The sequence below is a fragment of the Hippopotamus amphibius genome, chromosome 7 (assembly GCF_030028045.1).
Source record: "Hippopotamus amphibius kiboko isolate mHipAmp2 chromosome 7, mHipAmp2.hap2, whole genome shotgun sequence".
Lineage (NCBI taxonomy): Eukaryota > Metazoa > Chordata > Mammalia > Artiodactyla > Hippopotamidae > Hippopotamus > Hippopotamus amphibius.
This window is the reverse complement of record NC_080192.1, coordinates 102,975,137-103,002,881: the sequence shown is the minus strand read 5'-3', so window position 1 is coordinate 103,002,881 and position 27,745 is coordinate 102,975,137. Positions and strand designations below refer to the sequence as shown.

The following is a 27,745-nucleotide window of genomic DNA, read 5'->3' as shown; positions in this document are numbered from 1 at the left end:
ATCTATGGTAGAACTGTGGTGTACTTATACAATGGGATAATACATAGCGGTGAGAATAAACAATTACACATGACATGGATGAATACTACAAAAATACTAAAGAACCAAGTAACCAAACACACAAAAATAAATACCTTATGATTTCATTTATCTAAAAGTCAAAGTCAGACAAAACTCACCTAAGGTATGAGAAGTCAGGACAGTGGCTATCTCCGGGAGGGGATAATAGCAACTGAAAGGGGGCTTCTGGGATTCCAGGAGTGCTGTTTCTTCATCTGGGAGTCGGCTGCACAAATGTGTTGACTTTATGAAAAATTATTGAGCTCTACAGTTATAACTTGTGCCTTTTTCAGAATGTATTATTGTGCATATGTATATTTATATGTCGATAAAATTTACCAACAAAATAAAGCAAGAGTAAAGCTAATTCACAAGATTGGCATTAAATATGAACGATTTCAGGTCCAGCCTGGTATTTATTCACTGAACTACTTGTTGAAATTTACTTTGTACCCAATACTGTGTTTGATTTTGGTGATATAATGGTAACTGTTATGGGTTGAATTGTATGTGCCCTCCCAAAATTCATAAGTTGCAGCCCTAATCCCCAGTACTTCAAGATGTGACCTTATTTGAAGTTAGGGTCTTTACAGAGTCAAAATGAGGCCATTACGGTGGGCCCTAATCTAATCTGACTGGTGTACATATAAGAGGAAATATGGACACAGACACAGAGAGCACATAGAGGGAAGAGGACGTAAGAGATGTAGAGAAGGTGGCCACCTATAAGCTAAGGAGAGAGGCGAAGGCCTGAGACTGATTATTCTGTTACAGTCCTCCGAAGGAACCAACCCTACCAACACCTTATCTCAGACTTCTGGCCTCCAGAACTGAGACAATAAATTTGTGTGGTTAAGCCATTCAGTTTGTGGTACTTTGGTTTCAGCAGTCCTAGAAAACTAACACAATAACCTTTCCCCATTTTCCACACACTCAAAATGTGCTGTCCTTGCCATCAATAAAAAGTATTGTCCCTGACTATAACCATGATAATGGCAATAAAGGACAGCCTAGAAAAAAGAAATGTGGCATAATTAAGGAAGTCATAAAAGGCTCCCCAGAGGAATTTTTAAGCAAGCTAAGACCTGAAGTAAAAGAAATTATTAACTAGGTAAAAAGAAAGGTATGACCCTTCTAGGTAGAAGAAACAGCGTATTTTCAAGCCCCTTACAAGAGGAACAGAAAAAATGCAAGTGTCTTGCTCAAAGTAACGAGTAATACAGTAGGAGATGAGGCCGCAGAGGTAGCTGGAATTCAGATTATGCAGAATTTGTTAGGCCATGTTAAGGATTTTGGACTTTATCTCAAAAAGCAATGACATGAGACAACCATTCAGTGCATGATAGTATGATGAAATGTGAAATACTCAGCATCACGTATGAAGCAGCCTTGCCAAAATAGTTGAACCTAAATCTAATTAAGTTTTTACAGCTAACTTCCATTTATAGGAAACACGGGAAAAAGAGAAACAATACCATAAGGAAACAATCAGACAAATCTAGAATGTGAAACATTCCCAGTGACAACCAAGCCAGTCCAATCAGTCAATGGCAAGAGAGAAAAAAAAGAGGGGGAGGAAGAATATTCTATATGCAGAGACACAACAACCAAATAGAATACATGAACCTTGTTTAGATGCTAACTGGAACAGCTCAACTGTAAAAAGGCATTTTTAAGCAACTGGTGAAATTTGAATACAGACTTAGATGATACTAAGGAATTCTTGTTAGTTATTTTTACAGTATGTTGTCTCTTCCCAATGAAGTTGTAATCTTGATAGCAGAGACCATACACAAAACAGGTATCCAGAATACGTTGAGGGTTTTTTTGTTTTTGTTTTTTTTTGGGCCACACCGCGCAGCATGTGGGATCAGCAGCATGTGGGATCTTAGTTCCCCAACCAGGGATGGAACCCATGTCCCCTGCGTTGGAAGCACAGAGTCTTAACCACTGGACCGCCCCAGAGTATGTTGCTGATGTTGAATTTTAGCATTTACAATTGAGGCAGAAGGTCAAAAAAGCACAGGGAAATCATTTGTATCTTTGTGGAATTACTGAATTTTTCAGTTGTAAATGACAAGAGGAATTATCTAGTCAAAATAAATTCATGAGGAAAAGGACACAAAGCTAGATCATAGTAGAGCCAGTCTAGAACACTGGCTCCTATGCCACGAGGCTCGTGTTATATCTTTCTGTGCAGCTTATAGGGAGGTTCTCACAGCTTCCAAGCCCTGTACAGCTCACAGCTCAACTCCTTCTCCTTCCCCCACTTTACTTTATATTCTTGCTCTTCCTCCCAACTCCATCTCCAGGCATTTTAATTTAGATTTACTTGACAAATTTCATTTTCCTTGGGAAAACTGCCAAAGGTAATGCTAACAAAGAAGAAGAAGAATGAGTGGAGGAAAAACATTTTAAAACCAAAGCAAAATTAGCAGTAACAACAGCAGCTGCTGTTTCAAGCTTTTTCCAGATTTATGTACCTAATTCATCCTCCTGGCTTTCATGAACACATTTTTTTTTTCCAAGTTCTGCCAGTGGATACATAGTAGCTTTCTATCATCATATAAGTCTCAAAGAAAAAAAGGAGTTAAGCCATTGGTACATGAAGAATCAATGCTGCTAAAATACCCTCTCTCTTTCCCTTCCTTTTCCCATCCTTCATCTTTTCTTTTAAAAAATCATAGCTAATATGAAAGCCAGAAATAGAAATATTATTAGTTATTATAAGCCTTTTAGAACTTATATTGCTTTTTAAATTGTGCATATGTATTACTTTAAAAAATATTACATTTTAGAAAACTGAATTATAGTTATCCAGTACAGTGTTTACCAATATACAGAAAAATTGAGAACTCAGCCAGTTTTCTCCTGGATTTATAAGCCTAACAACCCAAATATTAATGGAAACAGCTTAATATAGGCAATAAGGTATATTACATCAAACACTCCAAAGAGGGATAACTATACTAGTACAAATGGACAGATATGTAGGATTTAGGAAGTATAAACCAAATAGAGGAATATGTGTTTCTGGGACCTATTACACTGAAATAAGGGTTATCCTCTACTAAGTTCTTCCACTGTGCAATATACTTAAATTACACATGCATATCACTAAACCTTTAGGGGAGGTATTACTTCCCATATTTTACAAAGAGGAAGAGGAAGAATTTGAATTTGACTATGAAGCTGTCTGAGTCCAAGTTCACATTCTTTCTAGTATAAAATAAAATATATACATTCGATTTAAATTTAGGAGGGGAAAACTTATGCTCTTTTATTCTATCTAACAGCAGCTCACCTTTACCATGTTCCATGATCAAGGCTGACATTCAGCTGGTGTGCTCTGCTGTGCTCAAAGCTGTTCTGATTACTTAGGTATCTGTTCTGTTTGATTGGTGCCTGTGCCCCGCAGATCATTAAATATTTTGCATATCACACCTGTCCATGATACAGAACTCTTGAGTTTTCAATCAAATACTTACTCAGACATTTGAAATCATCTAAAACCACTTTGTATGACATTTTCCATGCCTACAGGTATCTCAGGTCTACTTCTTTGCAAAATTTGGCTATTCTCTCTCTAGATAAGAACATGCTGAAATTCCCAAGTTTTACAGTAGAAGCTTAACATTTGCCATTTATACACACCAAACTATAGAGCACATCTTTGAGGCCGTAGTACAAAATTACTATTCTCAAGGTTTTCACCAGTGAAAACCTTGAAATGACATCCTGTCTTTCTTGTTAAAAGTCAGGCTTATAGCATATGACATTTGGGAAATCAGTCTAACAGACAGGATACTACTCACACCTTCCTCAGTTCTTGCTATTAAATTAGATCACCAGAAAGGAATATATCTAGACATTAACTTATGCCCTTAGATAGAAATGCCTAAACTGAGATTTATACAGACATAGTCTTAGAGTTTATCAAGATTCAATATACAGGAGGGAAAAATTAGGAGTCTGGGATTAGCATATACACACTACTATCTACAAAATAGATAATTAACAAGGACCTACCATACAGTACAGCGAACTCTGCTTAGTATTCTACAATAACCTATATGGGGAAAGAATCTGAAAAAGAATGGATATATCTATTGGGTTGCCCAAAAATTTCATTCAGTTAATGAATACATTGTTCAATAAAGTTCTTGGTGAAAATGAAAAATGTCTTTTATTTTTACTTAAAACTTAATGAACTTTTTGGGCAACCCAATATATGTATAATTGAATCACTTTGCTGTATACTTGGAACTAACAAAATATTGTAAACCAACCATACTCCAAAATAAAATTAAAATTAAATTAAAAATCTAAAAAAATTAAAAAAAAATAAAGTAGGAATTTTTTGAAAAGATTCAATATACAAAATGACAATATGAAAAGAAGGAAGCAATGGTGTAAATATTCCCAAGGACAAATCTAAATGTCAGCATAACAAAAGAAGCATGATTTATTTCTGAGAACTTCACACTCCAGATTTATTTATAAGTTAGTTATACCAAAATCAGTTTGCCCAACTGATATACATAAAATGTTGTACAGGCTCCCTCAACTGGTTAAGATGTAGAACTACCAAAAAACATGCTGCATTAAGTTAACTGTATCATCCTCTTCAGAAATTTCTGTAACCCCAGCCTGAGATCGAAGAATAGACATGATGTCATTAGATAATTTGTCAAAGCCATTCTGTAAACATACATTTGCTAATTCTTGCCACTTTTCTAGGGAGCAAAATGGATCATTTATCATAAGATGTTCAACTGCATCTGAGGAAATAAAATATTAATATTATAACATAGCACTTATTTAATAATCCATACTTAGCAATTCTTCAAAAATAAAGAGATATCACTTCAACTCCATTATTATTAGACCTGACGCCTTTACATGTAATGTGGAGTGCCTAGTCGAGCTTACAGTAAGTAATCACGTGTCAGTTCTTTCTCCCTCCTCCTTTTTCATGAACGTTTTCATGCCTCAATTCAGCTCTCCACCATTTCTCACATTCCCTATTCCTCCACTCATCCCCTTCTTGGTGAGGTCAGCAGATGCTGAACGTTGAAAGGAAGGGAGCTCAGAAAGTGAAGAATGTGGGCTCAGCCTTATTCACACTCTATAAGGTATCACTAGGAACTATCGAACAAATCTGATGGTCAGGTTTTCATGATCCTTCAGACACTTTTATAAATGCCTAATAGTGCTAATCTAAGGGTTTAAAAAACCCTTTGGCAAAACCTCCATCCTATCTCTAGACAGAGATCTCTTAACGATGGGGCTTCTTTAACATATATTTTTCTAAAGGAATAAAAGAGGACTTTGTTTATTCAAGAAAACTAATGATATGATTTACTTTTGAAAATCAAGTATAGTGATCCTCATTGGAACTATTTATGGAACTTGTTATCTATTACCTTCATTACTTATAATACTTGATGAAAGAGGATCTCTATTCAGGTTATTGTAATCACTATTATTTTATTTCTACCATGATCACTATTTTTCTATCAAATAAAATATTTTAGTTGATATCTGCAATGATAATTTCTAAATTATCTTTCCAAGTATGTTTTCGTGTAATTTACTACTCATTCTTTGGCCCCATATGATAATTTAAAATCAAGTTGTCTGCTCAGGATTCTATGTTAAATTACAGAAAGGAAAGAAAAAACTGAGGTCTAATTAGTTATTCTTGATCCCACTGCAGAGTGAGGTTTAGAGTAAATAATACATGTAAATAGTATTTACATATATATTTGGTTTAGGAATAAAAAACATAAAGTTTATCTAAATAACATTTTAAAAATATATAAAAATTATTAAATATACACATATGTTAATATATATAAAGTTTTTAGAGTAGTCACGGCTATTATAATTATTATGATGTTCCCCTCAAGCTTCAGAAAGAGTCTCTCTTCATTCTAATCCTCTCAACAAATATATATTATTGCCAACAGAGTATTATAAACATGGTAATCTTTACATTTATAAACACCTAAAGTTAACTCTTGCCAAGAAGGAACTCTTAGGAAGATAGAGTTACCTCAAACACAATAATCATGGTTATTTATTTCTCTAAATAACCCACTACTATTTCTTCCCACTACAAAATTTTACTTCACTTACCTTTTCCACCTTTACTTATTTCTTGAAGTAGCTTAATGCCAACTTTTTTCATATCTACAGAGAACAGGTAAAGTACAGTAAGACCAAAAGATAAATATGGTGGTTTCCCATTCCATTCTTTAGTGAGACACTGAATTAATTCAGTGTGGGGACACAACTTTATTAACTGCATCAGGTCATCTGAAAGAGAAAATGAAAAACTGTCTCAACATCCTAACATGATACATCAACTAGAAACTGGGACTAGCTAATGTCTATATCTGACAATCAACACTTCTTTTTCCAAATCTTCCAAAGCCCTAAATGAATTCACCATTACTATCTCCAATCCAAAAAAAAAAAAAAAAAAAAATCACACTCAGCATATCAAAAAACAAAGGAAAATTACCTAAAGAGTACCAAGAAAAAAATTTATCAAAGAACTGTCATGGAAAGAATGTGGTATGAAAAAATGACCAGGTTGACAATCAAGAAACCTGAATTCTAATCATAGCTCAATCAGTCACTTAATCTTTTGGACCTCAGTTTTTGCCTCCTACAGTGCTAGAACTGGTATCTCCAGTTTCTAAGCATCCATCTAATGCTACATTGTTTGTCTACATCTTGTTGCTCATTTGGAGGCCAACTTCTATTGAATATATCTTTCTGTGCCTTGCACAGAAAAGGGGCTCAGTAATTTTTCCTAAAAATATCAAGTATTTAGAAATTTAAAAATCAAGATTTTAAGAAGCTGTTAGCTAGTTCAAGTAGCTAGAGGCCGAGCCATATGAAGTTGCCTACAATCATGATTTATATTCTTAAATTTATAAACTTTGTGTTAATTTCCTAAATTTTTTTAAGTAAAAATATTCTTCTTGGGCTACAACAGAGGTGATTTTCAGAATAATTTCTGAGAGACTTTCAAGAACTTCCATAAACATAATTGCACTCTAAAAGATAATACAAGGTAATCTAGTGTTTATTGAACATATATTTGCTGTACTGTGAACTTACATATATTAAATCACTACATTTAATATCAGTATAAGTCAGATATTATAATTCTCACATTACAAGTGAGGAAATACGCTTAGAGATGTTAATTTTCCCAGAATTAGACACATAGTCTAAAGAACAGTTCATCTGACCCCCAGAGTCCATGACCTTTCAATCTATGGTGCTGCTCCCCTAAAACAATAAATATAGGGACTTCCCTGGTGCTCCAGTGGTAAAGAATCTTCCCTGCAATGCAGGGGACGTGGGTTCGATCCCTAGTTGGGGAACTAAGATCCCACATGTTGCAGGGCAACTAAGCATGCGCACCACAACTACTGTGCCCACGTGCCTCAACTAGAGAGCCTGTGTACTGCAAACTACAGAGCCCGCACGCCACAACTATAGAAGAGAAAACTCACACACTACAACTAGAGAGAAGCCCAGCCTCTGCAGCAAAGAGCCCACGCAATGCAACAAAAATCCCACGGGCCACAATGAAAGATCCTGCATGCCGCAACTAAGACCCGACGCAGCCAAAAATAAAAATTAATTGATCAATAAAATAAATATTAAAAATAATATGTATGTGTGTGCATTGTATGTGTTTATGTATATACATACATGCATACGCACAGAGAGAGAGAAAGAGAGACAGAGACAGAGAAATGGTAAAAGATGAAGCAAGGAATAGCAGAATATAATTCCATATCAACAAAGTCAAATAATTTTTTAAAAATTTTCCCTAGAGAAGAGGTAGAAGTTTATGATTTGGGTCACTCAATCTGGCCTCCACTAAGGTGAAGCCATTTATATAGCACTCCCCCCAGCCTCTGACATTTCTTAAGTCATCCATCTCTCTCTATTTCATTCAATCAGGTATTCAAATACTATTCTCCATTAATTGATTAACCGATATTTACTCAGTTATGTACAAGATATGGTCTTTGACTAATTAGAAAGGACACAAATTCAAATCTTATGAATTTACCCCTCTATTTACAACTTCAGAATGCATTTCCTTATTCCTTGGTTTGACATGTAATAATAATCATTATTTATCATTTATGCTCTGTTCTAATAAGGTTATAAGGGTCTATATACCAACCATAGTACTGTTTAATTCACAAATACCTAGATACTTAGAACAGTGGTTCTCAAAATATGGTCTAGGGTCCACAAGGTCAGAATTATTTTCATAAAAATACTAAAATATGCCTTTTTGATTCTCCTTCTCTCACAAATATACAGTGGTATTTTTCCAGAAGTTACATATTACAATAGACTGAATATAGGATCAGATATGGGAAGCCAGATATCTTCTATTTAAGCAGATATTATGGAGATTTACAAAAATGTAAAACAATGTCACTCTTTTCCTGAAATTGTTTAGCTTTGGAAAAGTTATCTTTCATAAAAATATTTTACTTATGACCACACATAATGGGTTTATTGTTGTTGGGTTTTTTTGTTTTTGGCCACACAGCACCGTTTGTGGTATCTTAGTTCCCTGACCACGGATTATTGCACCTGTACTCTCGGCAGTGAAAACACGGAGTCCCAACCACTGGACCACCAGGGAATTCCTTATTGTTGTGATTTAAAAAAAAAAAAAACAAATTTCTATTGCTTTTTCTAAATTATTTTTTAAAAATTTTAATTTATTTTCTGGCTGTGTTGGGTCTTCACTGCTGCGCGCAGGCTTTCTCTAGTTGCAGTGAGTGGGGGCTACTCTTCATTGTGGTGCACTGGCTTCTCATTGCAGGGATTTCTCTTGTTGTGGAGCACCAGCTCTAGGTGTGCAGGCTTCAGTAGTTGCAGCACGTGGGCTCAGTAGTTGCAGCGTGCAGGTGCTAGAGCATAGGCTCAGTAGTTGTGGAGCACAGGCTTAGTTGCTCCACAGCATGTGGGATCTTCATGGATCAGGGATCAAACCCACGTCTCCTGCATTGGTAGGCAGATTCTTAACCACTGTGCACCCAGTGAAGTTCCTACTGTTATTTTAAGTGAAAAATAAATAATGAAATTTTGCCATTTGCAGCAACACGGACAGACTTGGAGGGCATTTTGCTAAGTGAAGTAAGTCAGACAAAGAAAGGCAAATACTGTATGATATCACTTATATGTAGAATCTAAAAAATAGATGAAACTGACTCGCCTCACTCAGCTGTACCTGGGGGAGAGCCAGCTGACCAGGCTGTAGACTGACGTGATGCTTCTCCGGCCAGAGACCCCGATCATATCCCACAATAAGCTGAGAGCCTGCCCTTGCTGGGATGGGCACTGCCAGCATTCAACACCGTGGATGTCTCCTTGCATGAGCTGGCCTCGTCTTCCGATGCCCTGAATGGCCTGAGCCACCCGCAGGAGCTCTACCTGCGTGGCAATAAGCTGAAGACTCTGCGCCCCCACCCTTCCTAACCATCTCCCACCCCCCCGCCCCCAGGCTCCTGGCGTCCACACCCCAGCTGAAGAAGCTCAACCTGGCTGAAAACCGGTTGAGAATATAACAAAACAGAAGTAGACTCACAGATATATAGAACAAACTAGTTATTACCAGTGGGGAGAGGGAGAGGGGGAGGGACAATATAGTGGCAGGAGATCAAAAGGTACAATTATAAGTATAAAATAAGCTACAAGGATGTATTGAACAACACAGGGAACATAGTCAGCATTTTACACTAACTACGAAATGGAGTATAACCTTTAAAAATTGTGAATCACTATACTGTACACCTGTAACATAAAATATTGCACATCAACTATACTCTAATAAAAATTCTTTCTCTGGTTTAATTTCTAATAGCATAAATATCAACTGATATAACCCTCATAGATACAAACTCTTTGGGATCTGCAATGCTTTTTAAAAGTATAAAGGAGACCTGCGACCAGAAGGTTTGAGAGCCCCAGATCTAGAATAACCCAGGTTCTAGAATGTTTCTAGCCTCGGAGTCTAGAATTCCAGATCTAGAATATAACCAGATAGGTACTTTTACTTGTTTAATGATAATGGGAAATGTGAACAAACAAATCATTTCAGGCTTTATTCTAGAAATCATTAAGAGGGAAAAAAACAAAAAGAATTTTTGCTTCTAAAACAGATGCTCCATGAGTCAGATTTATGCTTTGGGAACAAAAGACTTTTTTAGGACTTTACTGTTTTTGTTTTGTTTCTTTGATTTGTAAATGTAAAGCTGATAGTCTAAATCTGAGACTATTTTCTTCTGAAACCAGAAAGTATTAACAAACTGAATCTGTCCCCTGAGGCCAAGGACGATACTTTGGAAAGCTGTGGTTGTTTGTCATTAAAAAGTAAAATAAGAGTAATTTTTCAAACATTGTTTCCACCTTTTAAGCTTAATTATCCTCAGGTTATTATTATCTTATGATGTTTTGCTAAATAAATTCTGAGGATAAATATCACGGTTGTAATTATATAGGAGTGTTATTATTTCTTTTTTTTTTTTTAATTTCCTAAATGAGTACAATACACAGTTGTCCTTTGGTATCCGCAGGGTATTGGTTTCAGACACCAAAATCTGAGGATGCTCAAATCTCTAATACAAAAAGTCTCTTATACAAAATGGCATAGTATTTGCATATAACCTACACATATATCCTTCCATATACTTTAAATCATCTCTGGATTATCTAATACAATGTAAATACTATGTAAATAGTTGTAAATACAATGTAAATGTTATACAAATAATTGCTGGTGCACAGCAAATACAAGTTTTGCTCTCTGGAACTTTCTGGAATTTTCTTTCCCTCAAATATTTTCAATCTGAAGTTCACTGAATCCATGAATGTGGAACCCATGAATATGGAGAGCTGACTGTATATTTAATTATTTTATAGTGTAATGCACTACTAGAGGAACAGAATAATATGTCAATCATGTTTATATATACTCATGCAAGGCAAATTTTGCAAGCAAAAAAAGAAATTTCACATTTCATTCAATAAAAATTCCAAGAGTAATTAAAACTTTATTCTCTGTCTAAACCCTGACTAAAATAATTCTATGGAAAAATAATACTTAACACAGAAACTGAATCTGTATAATTTGGACAATAATAATAAAATATATAATTCATTCAACAAATATTGTGTCATAACTACTCTGCCAGATTCTGTTCCATTGCTGTGTGTATATAGGCAAATTACTCACCTCTCTGTGCCTTAGCCTCTCTGTGGACAGTTATTTTTCATCTATGAAATAGGGAGGATAACAAAACCTAGTTCATAGAGTTAACATAAGGATTAATGAGATAAGGCATGTAAAAAGCTGCACTATAGCTATTATTACACTAATAGTATCAGGCATGCCGTTAGATAATGAATGAAAAAAATTAATAACTTTAAAAAACAGATTCTAAGTAAAAGTCAGTTTACTCTTTGAAAATGATCAGATTCAACAACTATTCAACAACTATTCTTTTTCCTGGAAAAATATGACCTAAAAGTGCTGTATTTTGTTCTATTATGCAATTTCTTAGAACTGGAATACACAGCTTGCAAAATCAGGATTGACATAGTCCTGGGATATGGGGATATGTCAGGACTGCCTGTACATTAAGGTGACCGCCGAACTAGACTATAATAAGAGATCAGCTCATTCAACAAGGGTCACCCTAAAGTCCACAATTCTCTCAGGTCACTGCCCAACTGCAACCTAGGCACGTCAAACTTTTAAAATCAGCATTATTTCACTAATTCTTCATTTCTAATGCTTATAGTTCAGAACATTATATATAAGTTCAGCTATTTTTTAAAAATCCTTTAAATAGCATGGTCAAAATATCTGCAAGTTTACTACATGTTTATGTATTGAGGAAATATATAATGTATTGGACATCTAGCATCAAAGTCAATCAGCTCCAGGGACTTCCCTTGTGGTCCAGTGGTTAAGAATCTGCCTTCCAATGCAGGGAACTCGGGTTCGATCCCTGATCAGGGAACTAAGATCCCACATGCCACAGGGCAACTAAGTCCACGCACCCCAGAGAAGGATCCTGCATGCCGCAAGGAAGATCCTGCATGTTGCAACTAAGACCCAATGTGGTCAAAAATAAACAAATAAATATATATTTAAAAAAAAGTCAATCAGCTCCAGCTTACATGTTTTCACTAAAAATTACAAAAGAAATCTACTTACCAGTATACATAAAACAAGCTTTATAATGTAAGTCCTAAATATTGCCTACTATCATGGGTGATCTTACAATTCAAGTTCAGAATTCAAATGTATACAAATAATAGGCTTTTTCACTTACCGGAAGTAAAGTCCTTGAATTGTTGTAGGTATTCCATGGCCCCATGAACTTGACCCTGTTTACACAGGCAAAGAAGAGCTTTCTTTTGGAGGCCACATTCACTATAGATAATTTGAGCTAAAGTCAGACACTTGGCCTTGTTATAAGTATCCTGCTCCCCATAATCAAAAATCACATCCCCAGCCTCCTCAGAAAATGTCAGCCTAGAGCAAGCAGATCAATAGCGCACATGTTAGTGAGTTCTTGATGAAGAGATGAGAATGAAACATTTGAGAATTCAGCACAGTAGAACTGAATTTTCTATGGTCTGTAAGAATTTCAAGTTAGTAGGCAATTGATGAAATTAAACACATCTAAGATTTAACAACAAGAACATAAACAATCAGCATATCTGCCTTTAGGGGAAGTCATTTTGGTGAGACTGAGCTCAACTTTTTTAAAAAAATCTACAAACAAGGTTAAAACTCTCCTGAAAAGACTGGTGGGATTTAAATTTTCAAGGTAAACAAAAATTCTCTCATAATTGAGGCTCTCAATGTTCTTAGCTCTATCTAGATTCCAAAATCCTGTAGAATGTAAGAACATAATTATTAAATGTTGGTTAAGGATAGTGACAAAATTTGTAGCTCAAAATTAGCAACAGATCTTGCAAGCATTTGTGCTAAAAGGAAAACAGAGAAAGTGTGACAGCAGTGGGGTTTTTGTTTTTTCTTTTTAATTGTTACAGATTTGTAAGAAACAAGAGGGGAGAACAAACGGACTTAACTGTGTCTATTAGGAGAGACTGAAGAAACAGTTCTTTTGAGATGGCCCAACTGGAGAGATTTCACTTTGCGTCAATTTTAGCGCAGCATCTTCATACACAATTGAAGGAACAATCTGTACTACTAACTCCACCTAGAAACTATTAGCATAAGCCAAAAAACATTTGTGTATGACTAAAGACATCACTTCTAATTACTGGCTGTACTTAAATTGTGCTTTAGTGTTTTGTTTTCGTGGTTTCATTTTTTTTGGCCACGCCATGCAGCATGCAGGATCTTAGTTCCCCAACCAGGGGGATCGAACGCACGCCTCCCGCATTGAGAGCATGGAGTCTTAACCACTGGACCACCAGGGAAGTCCCATACTTATATTTTTAATTAATAGCTGCAGAATAATAACAATCACATAATATTAGTGTCTGTATACACGTAACAAAATGCCAATAACAATAAAATGAAATCCTAAAACCCCTACAAAATGTCTCTATTGAAAATTAAGTAGAGTGGACTTTCCCAATGGTCCAGTGTTTGTTGGTGTTTGTTGAGTCTAAAATCAAAAGGCAGCTTCTGAGTATGAATCAATTACTTAGTAAGCAATTCCCTGACTTGCACATTTTAATACCAAAATACAGATTTTGGCAGCTACAGCCACAACATTTCCTGAGGCTGAACAAGTCATTATTTCAGTTGTTGTAGTGACTGCATTACTGGAGCAAAGTGAAAATACCAGTACTTTAGTATTTATTTGTGTTATTAATACCATTATTTCATTATTTTTAGTGGTCACCCTCACGATGCTGTCCCATCTTAGAGAAGACCAGAGTTGAGACTAAGGTTGCTCTGTCTTCACTTGTCACTTTCCAAATGGATGATAAGAAGCAAAGAGTATGATTAAAAAGAAAACTATCCAAAGGGAGGAAGAGGATAAATCTCCAAAAGAATGGAACTGGCCCTGAAGGAAAAGGGGGGAAGAAAAACAAGGATTCTAGCCCTGGGGGTAAGAGAGGTAGTCAGACACCCTGGATGAGGCCTGGAAATGAGCCTAGGAACCTCCCTCCCCTTTTCTCCTCCTAATTACCTCATCATACCCTCTCTCTGTTCTCTTAAAGCCCTTGCTTGGCTCTCCCCACACCAACTTCCAACTCTAAGCAGGCTCTTTCCAAGACTTCTGAAAGTGGACCTGAGACAAGACTAGCTCTGGAGAACACAAATGACTAATAAATAAAAGAAAATGTGTTTAACTCCACTAGTAAACTAGGCATATTTGACTATAAACCAGATTTTAGATTTTTAAAAGTCAAAATAAAGGTAATATATAATCACTAAATCTATGCACGATATTCATTTATTGTTAACTTATAGGATTGGGTTTGTAAAGTTAATATTTTAGAGGATATTTTTCCTTTCTAGGAGCAATGTCTGCAATTTGGAGACATTAATAGCAATAAAGCACGATTTCTTAAATTTAAGTTTTGTGGGTCAAGTGATTAGACTTTTCCCAGGTAAGAATGACTAAGAGCCAAATTCAGTCCATAACCCAGGCTGCTTTAGGGCTGGCTCTGTGCTGAGCTTCAGGAAAAGCAATGAGAGGCTGGGTCATCAGAATCAGAGATCAGGGGACACAGGCTAAGAATAAAGAATGTGATTTGCTTGAGTATCCTGTTATATCATTTCTGGATCCAAAAAAAAAGAGAAAGTAAACATTCTAATCATTTATGATACTTTATAAAAAAGCTTTTCTATCTAAACAGAAATTAAAGAAAAAATGTAGATCAAATAAAGATGAAATGCCGTGCAGCTTATCTTCACACATTTTTACTGATAATTCATTAAAAACCATTGGGGATCTTTCTGTACTATATGACATGTTTCCTACATATGGTAATCATTCATGATACTTTATAAATAGGATGAAAGCTTTTTCTATAAATCTAATACATTGAGTTCACACTCTTAAAAGGTTTTGCCTTGTTTTCAGTTTGTAACGCATTTTCAGTAGTAGTCATCCAATAATTTTTTTGAAAAAGGCCGGAGTTTTGTTTCTATGAGTTCCTAATGGAGACCTGAAATGTATCAATAGGCATAATTCATAGTTATCCAAATCCTAATTTTAGTGCATAGTTTTACCACACAGTTCTATCAAAGTTTAAGAAAAAATAAAAATGCTGCCAGAAGACTCAAATCTAATATTTTAAAATTAATCACTGCCAATATGGTATGGAGTAAAGTTGTAATGATTTTTATAAGGTATCTAAACAGAAGAAACCCAAAATATAGAAAATCCAAACAATATTAATTAGCTCATGAGTGCTCTAGAGTTGAATGGGTTAAATCAAATTTTCCTATTTAGAATAAAGACATTTATGCTAAATGGTAATGTCCAGAAAAATATAGAAATACAAATACAAGTAATTCAGAAAAAAAAAGAGTGCTATTTTCCCACTTTATGCACTCAGGGAACTGCGGAAGAGTTTAAATTTTCACAACTAGGAAGTAGAATGGCCCACGTATACATAAGGAAATTAATCTTGTCTGAAGTCCTTGCACGAGATAACAGGTGTTAGTAATGAACATGCACTTTCTGATGATGTGCTCATACCTGCACCATTTCCAGTGCTCCCTGACAACTATTTTTTGTGGAAAGTGTAGAAGTGTCACCAGGCAAAGAAAGAAAGAAGGAGGCAAAGACTGAAAAGAAGGGTACACATATGAAAAAGCTTCCTAAAGCAGGAATTATGTGAATATAATTATTTATTATTATGTGAATAATTATTATGTGAAAAGTAAGTGAAGGCATAACAAGATGGGGTGAGAGAAAGTTACTTTGCACTGGGAAACAATAGTGCCATCAACTCAGGACAGCATTATGACTATCCAGAATTGTGCAGGGAAATGGTGAATCTGAAATGGGTAGCAGTAGGTAGTAGTATGCAAACTCGCCATTTTTATGTTTGGGACATTTCTAAGTCATGGATTTGTTATTTAGGGAGTGCTTACATTTGTGCATCCACTCCCTTATGATATACTTCTTAAAGACGAGAACTGTAACTACCATACGTATTCTATATCCCTAATGCATTTAGACCCAAGAAAGCATAGACCATAGGCTGCAAAATAAGCAGGCCATGGCTACTAGGGAAATGACAGGGAGGCCTTTTGTCACTCTGCCTTCCAATACTCACAAGCCCACGCAGACCCAGCAAAAGGAGCTGGTATCCATTTCCACACTGATCTTCATAAGCTGGGAGACACAGTTTTTGTGCCTCACTCAAGTTCCCTTTACTGTACCAGTGCCCCTTCTCCAGCTGACTGTTGACAGCTCAAACCTGCCCTCTTCTCCAAAGAATTGCCCTCAGCTGACTGGAGCCACCTCACCCAGAAAATTATGCCATATCTTTCAACCCCCTAGTAATCCAGAGCTCATGACTGACTAATAAGGGATACACAAAGCCAGTCCCATAATCAAGGGGAAATAACTTTGCAGTATGGCTTATGCTGCATACTCTCTCCCTATAATACTGACTGATACTAGACTTCACTTGAGTTCACATCCTTGCTTGGCTCTTCCCCCTTCCCTACCCCATCTCACTCCTTCCCTTATAAAATTTCCCAAGTAGTAAATGACATCACCCAAATCCAGGTATCATGCTCTCTTCAAGGGCATAGGGAGCCTGAGTGCCAAAAATATTCCCCTTTGCCCCATTATCTAGCAACAGTCCTACCTACTCATGATCATCAAAGTCAATCAGGACTTCCAGACTCACAGAGCCTAAAGTTGCAGGCATGGGAAACACAAACTCCCTGTGCTGATGGTTAATTCTGTGTGTCAACTTGACTGAGCGCCCAAATACTTGGTCAAAATTATTTTGGGTGTGTCTGTGAGAATGTATTTGAAGAGAGTAACATTTTAATTGGCAGACTGAGTAAAGCAGATTGCTCTCTTGAATGTGGGTGGTCCGCATTCAATCAGTTGAAGGCCTGAATGGTACAAAAAGCATGACTCTCCCTCAAGTAAGAGGGAACTCCTCCCATCTGGGACATCAGTCTTTTCCTGCCTTTGGGTCTCAAGGCTGTTGGCTTTTGGACTGGAAGTTACACCATTGACTCTCTCGAGTCTCGAGATTGCTGATTGCAGATTTTGGGACTTAGCCTCCATAATCATATGAGCCAATTTCTTATTTTATATATATATTTTTCTGTTTCTCTGGAGAAGCCTAACACACTCTCCAAGCAGGCTCCTGGAAGTAATAGTTGAGCAGGGCCATTCTTTATCTCCTAGACCCAAGTATTCTACCTGTTGGGAATACAGCACTACATAATTATCATTGGTTTGAGGAGTACACATCATCCTGAACGATGTTCCTCCACCTTCGAAAGATGAGGTGACAAGCTGGCATCACCTGGACACCATCTGAACCTTCCATGAACCAAGTTTGGGTTTTTTTCTTCTCCTGTCTGTTGGTCTTAGGTAACCCCACCTTTGCAGGAGCCCACAGGTGTAAGCTGTGGAAGTAGTATCCATCAGGCAGTGGAAGTTGACGTGGAGTCTGGGTCACTTGTCCATGAAGCTTGCTTGTGTGCTCTGGATCTGACTGAGCATGATCTTGGTGGTATTCGATTTTGCATGGCCTCTTCTGAGCCCACCTGACTTATGACTTGGTGAGTCTCTCAGAATACAATTCATGATGAGCATTTCTAGTTACACAGTCGTTGATATTCCATGGATAAATACTCCAACTTTAGCAGGACACAACAGCTGTTTTTTTGAATGGTATGCAGTTGTCCTTTACAGGTGGCAGATGATCTACTGGTATATCTCTGGGTAGTCCCATGACAACTGAACACTGTTAGTGGGTAAATCAATAACCATGGTTTCTAAATGGGAAAAGAATTTGGGGACTTCCCTGGCGGTCCAGTGGTTACAGCTCTATGCTTCCACTGCAGGGGGCACAGGCTCGATCCCTGATCTAGGAACTAAGATCCCATATGCTGCACATCACCGCCAAAAAAAAAAAAAAAAGAAGAAGAAGAATTTGAAAAAGAATTGATGCGTGTGTATATGTATAACTGAATCACTTTGCTGTACACCTGAAACTAATACAACATTGTTAATCAGCTATACTCCAATATAAAATAAAAATTAAAAAAAAAATAACCATGGTTTGATAAAGGCATGGTAACCACAGTCATTCTACCAGATAAGCCATCAAGACCAAAAGAAGTGTAAGAAGAATCTAAAATGGGTGATAAAGATAACGAGTACTAATTAATATGAATGAATCTCAAAATAAATGTAAGTGAAAAAAGCCAGACCAAGAAAAAAGAATACACAATATGTGATTCCATATATATATATGTATATAATTATAGATAATGAAAATGAACCTAGAATAACATAAAGTAGATCAGTGGTTCTCTAGAGTGGGGGCAGGGGTAGAATGAGGTGGTGGAAGGAAGGAGGAGGCATCACAAAGGGACATAAGGAAACATCTGAGGGTCATGGATATGTTTATTTTCTTGATTGTGATGATTTCATGGATGTATACATATGTCAAAATTTGTCAAACTGTACAACTTAAATATGTGCAGTCTACTGTGTATCAATTATAGCTCCATAATGCTGTTTTTAAAAAAATCATCAAATTGTACACTTTAAATATGTATAGGTTATTGTATGTAAATTATGAGTATATCTCAATAAAGTTGTAAAAAACAAATTATAGCCTTAGGACCTAGCAACAAGGGCTACAGTTCATCCCGCTAACCCTACTCTTATAAGTTTCCCCAAGAATTATGACCACAGAATCCTAGAGACAGTGTGCCTGGATGGAGTGAACTTAACGTGAGAAGCAAATAGATCTGTATTGTGCAAATGGTTGACTAAGGCAGATGCTGTTTTGGCGTCCTGTCCAAATCGTCCTTACTGGGCCAGTGTACCCTTCCCCAGCTGCTCTAGGTGTTGGCTGCTAGTGGCTCACAGGTCCTTCCTTTCCATAGGGAATTGCCCTATGCTAGCGGGAGCCACCATGCCCAGAAAGTTATATATTCCCACCTCATCCAGGCAGCCCATAGCCCTTGACTGATGGAGAAGCACGGAAGCCTGGCCCTTTGCCTCAAGTGGGAACAACCCTGTGATGAGTTTTATGCTTCAGAACCATCTCTCTATAAATAAGGCTAAGGTTAGAACTTGCCTGAGGTCATGTCCTTGCTTGGCTCTTTCCCCTTCCCTCTTCTGCTTCACTCAGTCCCTTAGAGGTTTTTCTTGAGAAGCCCTCCTTCTATCAACCATGTACACCCAAGTTCCTGTCTCAGGCTTTGGTTCCAGGGAACCCAGTCTAAGGGGACCCTGGTACAAATCTGCCACTTTATGCCAAGGCTCAACTCCAAGAAGCCACCTCCTGCCTATCCTTGCTGGCTTATATATTCTTTTAAATGCTACCTTGGGTCCATGTCCCTCCTGCTTATAAGTTTTCTCCTGGGTTTATCCTTTACATGTATCCACAGCCTGTCTGGAAGCAGGTTTCTGCCTTATTGCTCTGAGCAGCATGATACTGATCAATCCTTTTCTACCCTTACTGATCAACTTCTGTGCACCATTAAGTGGTCATGAATCATCTTGTCAACTGGCTTGAGTCAACTCCTGATCTGGGCTGACTGTGACTAGGCCCTATTACTTCATCTGTGAATGCTTAGTAAATACTTTTTTGACTAACTGCAATAGAGATCTGAAATAAATGCTCAAATAATGTATTGATAAGAAAACTATTAAAATTTTGAGAACAAAAAACTTTATTAAGCAAATTTCAAAATTAAGTTAAAAGTTTAACTTTGCTTACCTTTCCTGGGTGACCCAATTGATAACTAAATCTAAACGTTTTTCAGATAATCCACATTTGATTCCTTCCAGAGTTAGTTCTGCATCAACAGGATGTCTAAAAGCATGACTTATGCTAAAGATAGCCTCAAAAAATAAGAGTAATGGGAAAGGCTTTCCTCTAATTTTTCCAACAGCTATAAAGAGAAGAAAAGTTTTTGAGTTAAACACTTTTAAGTAATAGTTTGCTTTTTCTTATTTCATATTCTTATTTTCATCTCAATTGCATTATCTAAAAATTTTCATTTAAAATTACACATTTATAATTTTTAACTAATGCTTGTGGATTAAACTTTATATTTTGGATAATGACTAAATATCATATGCTGTGTGAAAATCGAAGCATAGGTTGGAGTGATGGGCTACGAACCAAGGAATGCCAAAGATTGCTGACAGCTACCTAGAAGCTAGGAGAGCAACATGGAATGGAAATCTACTTCAGAGCCTCCAGAAGAAACTTTTAAAAAGCTGAACAATGGGAATTCCTGGGCAGTCCAGTGGTTAGGACACGGTGCTTTCACTGCTGTGGGCCTGGGTTTGATCCCTGGTTGGGGAACTAAGATCCCGCAAGCCATGTGGTGCAGCCAAGAGAAAAATAATTTAAAAAATAAAAAGCTGAAAGAATATTCTACCAGCAGACCTGTACTATAAGAAAGGTTAAAGGTAGTCCTTCAAGCAGAAGAAAAATGACACAAGATAGAAAAACAATCTATACAAAGGAATGAAGACCAGAAGTGGTAAATGCTATGAATATAAGCATTTAGAAGTATAGTTAACCCCTGAACAATGCAGGGGCTGGGGCGCTGAACCCTGCTCTGTCGAAAATCCATGAACACACGTATCCACATGGGCCCTCCACATCCACAGTTCCGCAACGACAGATTCAACCAATGATGAGTCATGTATTACTATAGCAAGTATTTATCGAAAAAAAATCCACCTATAAGTGGACCTGTGCAGTTCAAATTTGTGTTGTTCAAGGATCAAACTGTATACTGTTTTTATACAATGTATGAAGTAGTACAATATCACCTGAGTGTAGAATGTGATAAGTTAAAGACATAACCTACAAACCCTAAAGCAAAAACCAAAGTAAGGTGACAGAGTTATGGGCTAATAAATCAACAAAGGATAAAAATGGAATCATAAAAAAAAATTCAACTAATCCAAACAAAGGTAGAAAAAGAGGGGAAAAAAGTAACAAGAGATGAGAAAAACAGAAAATAAATAAAAGTCAACCATGTCAACAATCACATTAAATGCAAATGATCTAAACGCCCCAATTAAAAGACAAAGATTGTCAACTGTATGAAAAGGTAGGATCCAAATATATGTTGCCTAGAAGACACTGACTTTAAATACAAAGACACAAATTAAATAAATTAAAGTAAAAGTATGGAAAAAGATATACCATGCTCATACTAATCAAAAGAAAAATGGACTTACAGTTCCAATTTCAAAACTTACTACAAAACTACAGTAAACAATATAGTATGATGGCACAGGATGGACATCTAGAGCCATAGAATAGAATTAAGAGTCTAGAAAAAACCCTCAAACATATGGTCAATTGATTTCTTACAAAGGTGCCAAAACAATTTAATGGGTAAATAAAAGTCTTTTCAACAAATGGTGCTAGGAAAACTGGATATCTACATGCAAAAAAATGAATTTGGACCCCTACCTCATGCCATACACAAAAATTAACTCAAAGTAGATCATAGACCTAAATGTACAAAACTCTTAGAAGAAAACATAGGATCTTAAGTTAGGCAAAGATATCTGAGATACAACACTAAAAAAACACACAGCCATAAAAAAGATCAGTACTTCCCTGGTGGAGCAGTGGTTAAGAATTCGCCTGCCAATGCAGGGGACACAGGTTTGATCCCTGGGCCAGGAAGATCCCACATGCCACGGAGCAACTAAACCTGTGCGCCACAACTACTGAGCCTGCACTCTAGAACCCTCAAGCCACAACTACTGAGCCCATGTGCCACAACTACTGAAGCCCACATGCCTAGAGCCCATGCTCCGCAACAAGAGAAGCCACCACAATGAGAAGCCCGAGCACCATGACGAAGAGTAGCCCCTGCTTGCCACAACTAGAGACAGCCCGTGTGCAGCAACATAGACCCAATGCAGCCAATAAATAAATAATAAAATTTTTTAAAGATAATAAAATAAAATAAAATAATATTTGGTGATTCAAAGGAACTACCACCAGCCCAGTAATGGTAAATTTCTCAGAAAAAAATCCACATACCTAGAAAAATGAATACAAATTGGCTGTTTTCCAATTTCACTGGTAATTACATCTATTTAAGCATTAATTGCAAGCACTGATTTTTACTGAAACTTGCAATCCACACTTTAAGCAGACCAAGTCAAAGGGAGAAGAGAAAGAAACTCAGGAGTATACTAATACCACTTTTTAAACATTTTTTAAATGTTTTAATTTTTTTTTTAAATCACTTTTCTTATACTAAATTCAGAACACATCCAAAGAAAGAGTCCTTGGGTACTTGTAAGATGTCTGAAACTTTTTGAGTAAAAATTAAACATTTCAATGTCAGGAAAAAAAAAAAAAGACCTGAACACTAAAAACTACAAAACATTGCTAAAAGAAATTTTAAAAGACCTAAAAAAAAAAAAAAATGGAGAGATACACCATATATATGGGTTCACTGGATCAGAAAATTCAAGTGTCTATTCTTCCTAAGTTGAACTACAGATTCAGTGCAATCCCCAGCAGGTCTTCTTGTAGAAATTTACAAGCTGGTTTCAAAAATTTAAACAGAAATACAGAAGACCTAGAATAGCCAAACCAAATTTGATAAAGAACAGAGTTGGGGACTTCCCTGGTGGCTCAATGCTTAAGAATCCACCTGCCAATGCAGGGGACACAGGTTCGAGTCCTGGTCTGGGAAGATCCCATACGCCTCGGAGCAACTGAGCCCATTCACCACAACTACTAAGCCTGTCCTCTAGAGCCTGTAAGCCACAAATACTGAGCCCATGTGCTACAACTACAACTACTGAAGCCTGCGTGCCTAGAGCCCATGTTCTGCAACAAGAGAAGCCACTGCAATGAGAAGCCTGTGCACCACAATGAAGAACAGCCCCGACTCGCTGCAACTAGAGAATGCCCACAGCAATGAAGACCCAATGCAGCCAAAGATAAATAAATAAACAAACTTTAAAAAAAAAGAACAGAGTCTGAAAACTAAAACTATCTGACTTCAAGACTTACTATAGAGCTACAGTAATCAAGACAGTGTAGTACAGGCATCAAGATAAACAAATAGACCAATGAAATAGAACAGATCTATGAACAATTGACTTTCAACAAAGGTACAAAGGCAATTCAGTGGAGAAAGTCTTTTTAATAAATTATCCTGGAACAATTGGATAGCTATCAGCAAAAAAATAAACTCTGACTCATACCTCACACCACCTATAAAAATTAATTCAAACTAGATCACAGACCTAAATGTAAACCTAAAACTATAAAATCCTTAGGGGAAAAAAAAAAAGGAGAAAAATCTCTGCAGATTAGGCACAGATTTCTTAGGTACAACACCAAAATCTCAATCCATAAAGAAAAAAAAACCTCATAAATTAGATTTAAACAAAATTAAAGGCTTCTAGTCTTAGAAAGATACTGTTAAGAGAAAGAAAAAACAAGGCACAAACTGGGAGAAAATATTTGCATCATATATCTGATAAAGGATTTCTATTCATAGAATGGAGCACTACTCAGCAATAAAAAGAATGAATTATTGGGGCCTCCTAGGTGGCACAGTGCTTAAGAATCCACCTGCCAATGCAGGAGACAGGAAGATCCCACATGCCAAGGAGCAACTAAACCCGTGCACCACAACTATTGAGGCTGCGCTTTAGAGCCCATGAGCCACAACTATTGAGCCCATTTGCTACAACTACTGAAGCCCATGCGCCTAGAGCCCGTGCTCCGCAATAAGAGAAGCCATGACAATGAGGAGCCCGCGCACCACAACGAAGAGTAGCCCCTACTCACTGCAATTAAAGAAAGCCCATGTACAGCAAAAAAGACCCAACACAGCCAATAAAATAAATAAATTTATTTACTTATTTATTAAAAAAAAGAATGAATTATTGATGGGTGCAATAACATGGATGAATTTCAAAATAATTATGCTGAGTGCAAGAAATCAGTCAAAAAAGGATACCTACTATATGATTCCATTTATATAAAATTCTAGAAAATGCAACTAATCTTTGGTGACTGAAAGCAGATTAGTAGTTGCCTGGGGACTGGAGGGAAGCTATGGGAGGGAGACCAATGGGAGGGGTGGGGAGTAGTGGGGGAAAGGGGGAACTGAGGGGAATGAGGGAACTGTTGGAGGATACATATATCAAAACTTAACAAACTGTACACTTTAAATATGTACTACTTAGTGCATGTATGTCAACTCACCACAACAAGCTGTTTTTTAAAGGAAGTGGAACAAATTTGACAAAATTTGACAAAATATTAATATTAATTAAAATTAACATAATATTAATAGTGAGTACATGGCTGTTATTAATGTTTCTCATACTCTTCTGTATATTTGAAATGTTTCATAATTTAATTTGGAAAACCTAATCAAACCCCTTAATGTTACAGGTAAAGAAACTGGGTACATGATAGAGATAGGCCTGGAGCCTAGATCTTGTTTCCCAGTTCAATACTCTTCCCATTCTATTGGGGGGGAAAAAAAGTATAGTTAGTATACATATGTAAGGTTCAGAGAGAAATGCTTACCCTTAAATTTATTCACTGTCCCAATGTTTTGAAGAACTCTTCTAGGACTGTTCACTGCAAAATAAACTGCCTTTTCATATTCCCCAAGTGAGATTAATTCATTGAACCTACAGCCATTGCATTTCATTATACAATAGCACACAAAAAAAGTAAAGGAAACTAATTATAGATGTCTAACACAGACTAAACATAGTAGCATAGTAATACAGAAAAGCACCTCTAATAAATATAACTAGATTCATTCATGCTGTAAGGTATTCTTTCACTTCCTTCCCTAATATTGTTTTTTGTAGCCTCAGAATAAGACTCTCACCTGCCAGGTGACTTGAACATGATCCTGTACCTTATTCTTATAGTACTTAGAGCAAGCCACAAAAAATGGAAAGAACTTCAACTGAATTTATAAAGAACTCAGATTTTTTTCTCTCCAGAAGAAAAGGGCAACCAGAGGAAAGAAGGACAATCTGCTTAAGAGGCTCAGCCTAGGGGAAATATTAATTGAACACAAAGTTGGTATTCAGAAGCCTAAGTTGCTCTGCTAGGAATCGGACTCCCAACTAAATGTGAGACTAACACAAGAAAAAAGATAATAATTCAGAAAACTTAAGCTTCTACTCCTCTTCCTAGGGCAAAATGTCTCCAACTCAGCCCTTACCTCACAGTTAATAAAACTACGGCAAACAGGATTTAAAGAGTGTTGCAAATGAATGTGGAACCCCAGAGTAATATTAAACAAAATACATAAAACTTTTATCCTCAACCAGGTTTTTTGTCTCATCTGAAGCTGATAGACTTAGAGAAGCATAGAGTGCAAGGAAATAATTCAGGCTTTGGTGCCCCTCAAAATGATCTTTACCTCTTCTTTGTATCATATCAACAAACAAATCAACAGCTGAAAACTGTTTAACATAGAAGACTAGGAATGTTACATATGTTCATTACATATTGGCCTCATAGCCTATGAATTAACCTCTTAAAGAATAAAGTCTTAGATTTCTTTAAGCCTCTACTATATAGTATATATAATAATTTAGTAAGTATTAGGGAGGAATATGCCTTCCTAATATGTCATAGGATGGAAATAATGAGGAAAAAAAGGACTAAATTGGCTAGGACAATCCAAGAAGGTGTTCTCAAAAACATCTTATAATAGCAGGTCAATGGTTAGGGAATACAAGAAAAATATAAATAAAACTTAACACTACAATCCACCTATATCCTCTGAAAAGTCTCCTAGACTATCAATCTGGTATTTTTTCCACAAAGAATTAAATTCGACCTTATTTTCTAATTGTCTACTAGAGTAGAATTTTAAAGATACAAAAAGTACAGACTACAGCTCAAAAGGATGCTAAGTAAATGCTAAACACTTAATAAGTATTTAAATAATATTAAATAAATGCTATAATATCTTAACAAGGAAAATCAAAGCTTTTTAAATATTTGCCTTTTGACGTAGTACAGCAAAATTTCAGCTTCTTTTGCCTTGCCTGGGTCTTCTTCAAGTAGTTCCTCAACAATGCCTTGTTCACCTGCAAATATTGAAAGCACCACTGGATGATATTTAAGGCTATCAATCAATAGAAGATAATAAACATATAAATGTTTAATACCAACAGCTTAATGCTATGGTTTCTAATAGCACCAACCTCTTCCTAAACTGAGTGGCCTCCCCATCCCTTTCTTCCTTATTTTCAGCTACATTTTCAGGTATTCTTTCCTGGGCTAACCAAGTCTACTCTTAACCCATTATCTGTCAGCTGTTGAAGGAAGAAGCCCACAGAGTAACAGAGACCTAACAGAAGTACATTTTTACTTTCTTTAAACTCAGCCTAGGAAAATCCCCATTATTTAGCTTTCTGGGGAAAAAAAATGTTTTCCGTTATTCATGTTAATTAAAAAATATAGATCATCTACCGTGTAAATCTTTATTTTTCTGAAAGTGCTCCACGAAGTCTTGAAATGATCTGCTCATATCAGATTTTACCCACAAAGTAAGTGCCTGTGAAATAATCTGCAGTCTTTGATGACTATAAAGAAAAAACATTAACAATATACTGAACCTAAAATCAAATAGTGGAATATTAAAATAAACACAAATAAAAGCTTCAAACTTTAAAAATATATATTCAATTTTCATACCAAAACTGTAATTCATTGTTCAAATTTTCAGTTAAATCTCGCCGTTCTAATACTAAAGTCATTTCCTCCTCTAAATCTGCTTTCCTCTGAGCTGGCACATAGTTTTTTGACATAAGTTCTTCAATTTCTGCATATTTATCTTCAAGATGTTTCAAGTATTTAGTGAGAGCATCTAAATTGACTGATTCTTGGAGAGTCATGCCTAAGGGAAAAGGGAACAAAGCAAACAAGCCAAACCATGTGTGGGACTCCAGTGCTCAAATAACAAGTCTTAGCAAAATTGGTCAGATGGTTGACTAAGTTAAGACATAATTAAGAAATGGTAGCATGAACTTGTAGATTACTGAACATAAAATTAGCATACACTTCTAAACGGCTGGCAGTTTTAAACAAAACATCAATGAAGACAATGAAGGCTGACTGTCCAAACCTTAGCATTTTAAGAAAAAAAAATTTTAATGACCTCATCACCACACCTTGCAAACCCCTAAATATCAGTCTTACTCAATAACACCAAGAACTTCTGCCTAATAATTCAGGATTCCTGTTCAATGATTCTTCTCTAACCAAATCTTCCGTTAGTCTACTACAGCTAACCCCAGGGTAATCTGTTTATTCTCTCCAATGCAGTTTATAAATGCCTGCCAAATCTTCAGTCCTTTCTCCCTCTTTCATTGTCCCTTCTATGCATTATTCATACCCCTTCCCCCAACACACACAC

General features: G+C 36.4%; 1 protein-coding gene across 8 annotated transcripts in view; it reads right to left on the bottom strand.

The window, feature by feature from the left end:
* Positions 1-4,534: 4,534 nt before the first annotated feature.
* Positions 4,535-27,745, bottom strand: part of CLHC1 (clathrin heavy chain linker domain containing 1) — a 42,553-nt gene continuing 19,342 nt past the window's right edge. For 7 of the 8 annotated variants that reach the window (XM_057742188.1, XM_057742181.1, XM_057742184.1 and 4 more), the window contains 8 exons: positions 27,025-27,226; positions 26,800-26,912; positions 26,330-26,414; positions 24,883-24,989; positions 20,056-20,230; positions 12,456-12,658; positions 6,202-6,381; positions 4,535-4,841 (listed from right to left, as the gene is read on the bottom strand). In XM_057742188.1, the coding sequence (XP_057598171.1) occupies positions 4,645-4,841; positions 6,202-6,381; positions 12,456-12,658; positions 20,056-20,230; positions 24,883-24,989; positions 26,330-26,414; positions 26,800-26,912; positions 27,025-27,224 (1,260 nt within the window). In that variant the 5' untranslated portion in view covers positions 27,225-27,226 and the 3' untranslated portion in view covers positions 4,535-4,644. The remainder of the gene's footprint in view (positions 4,842-6,201; positions 6,382-12,455; positions 12,659-20,055; positions 20,231-24,882; positions 24,990-26,329; positions 26,415-26,799; positions 26,913-27,024; positions 27,227-27,745) is intronic. The other variant, XM_057742185.1, reaches the window with a different exon arrangement.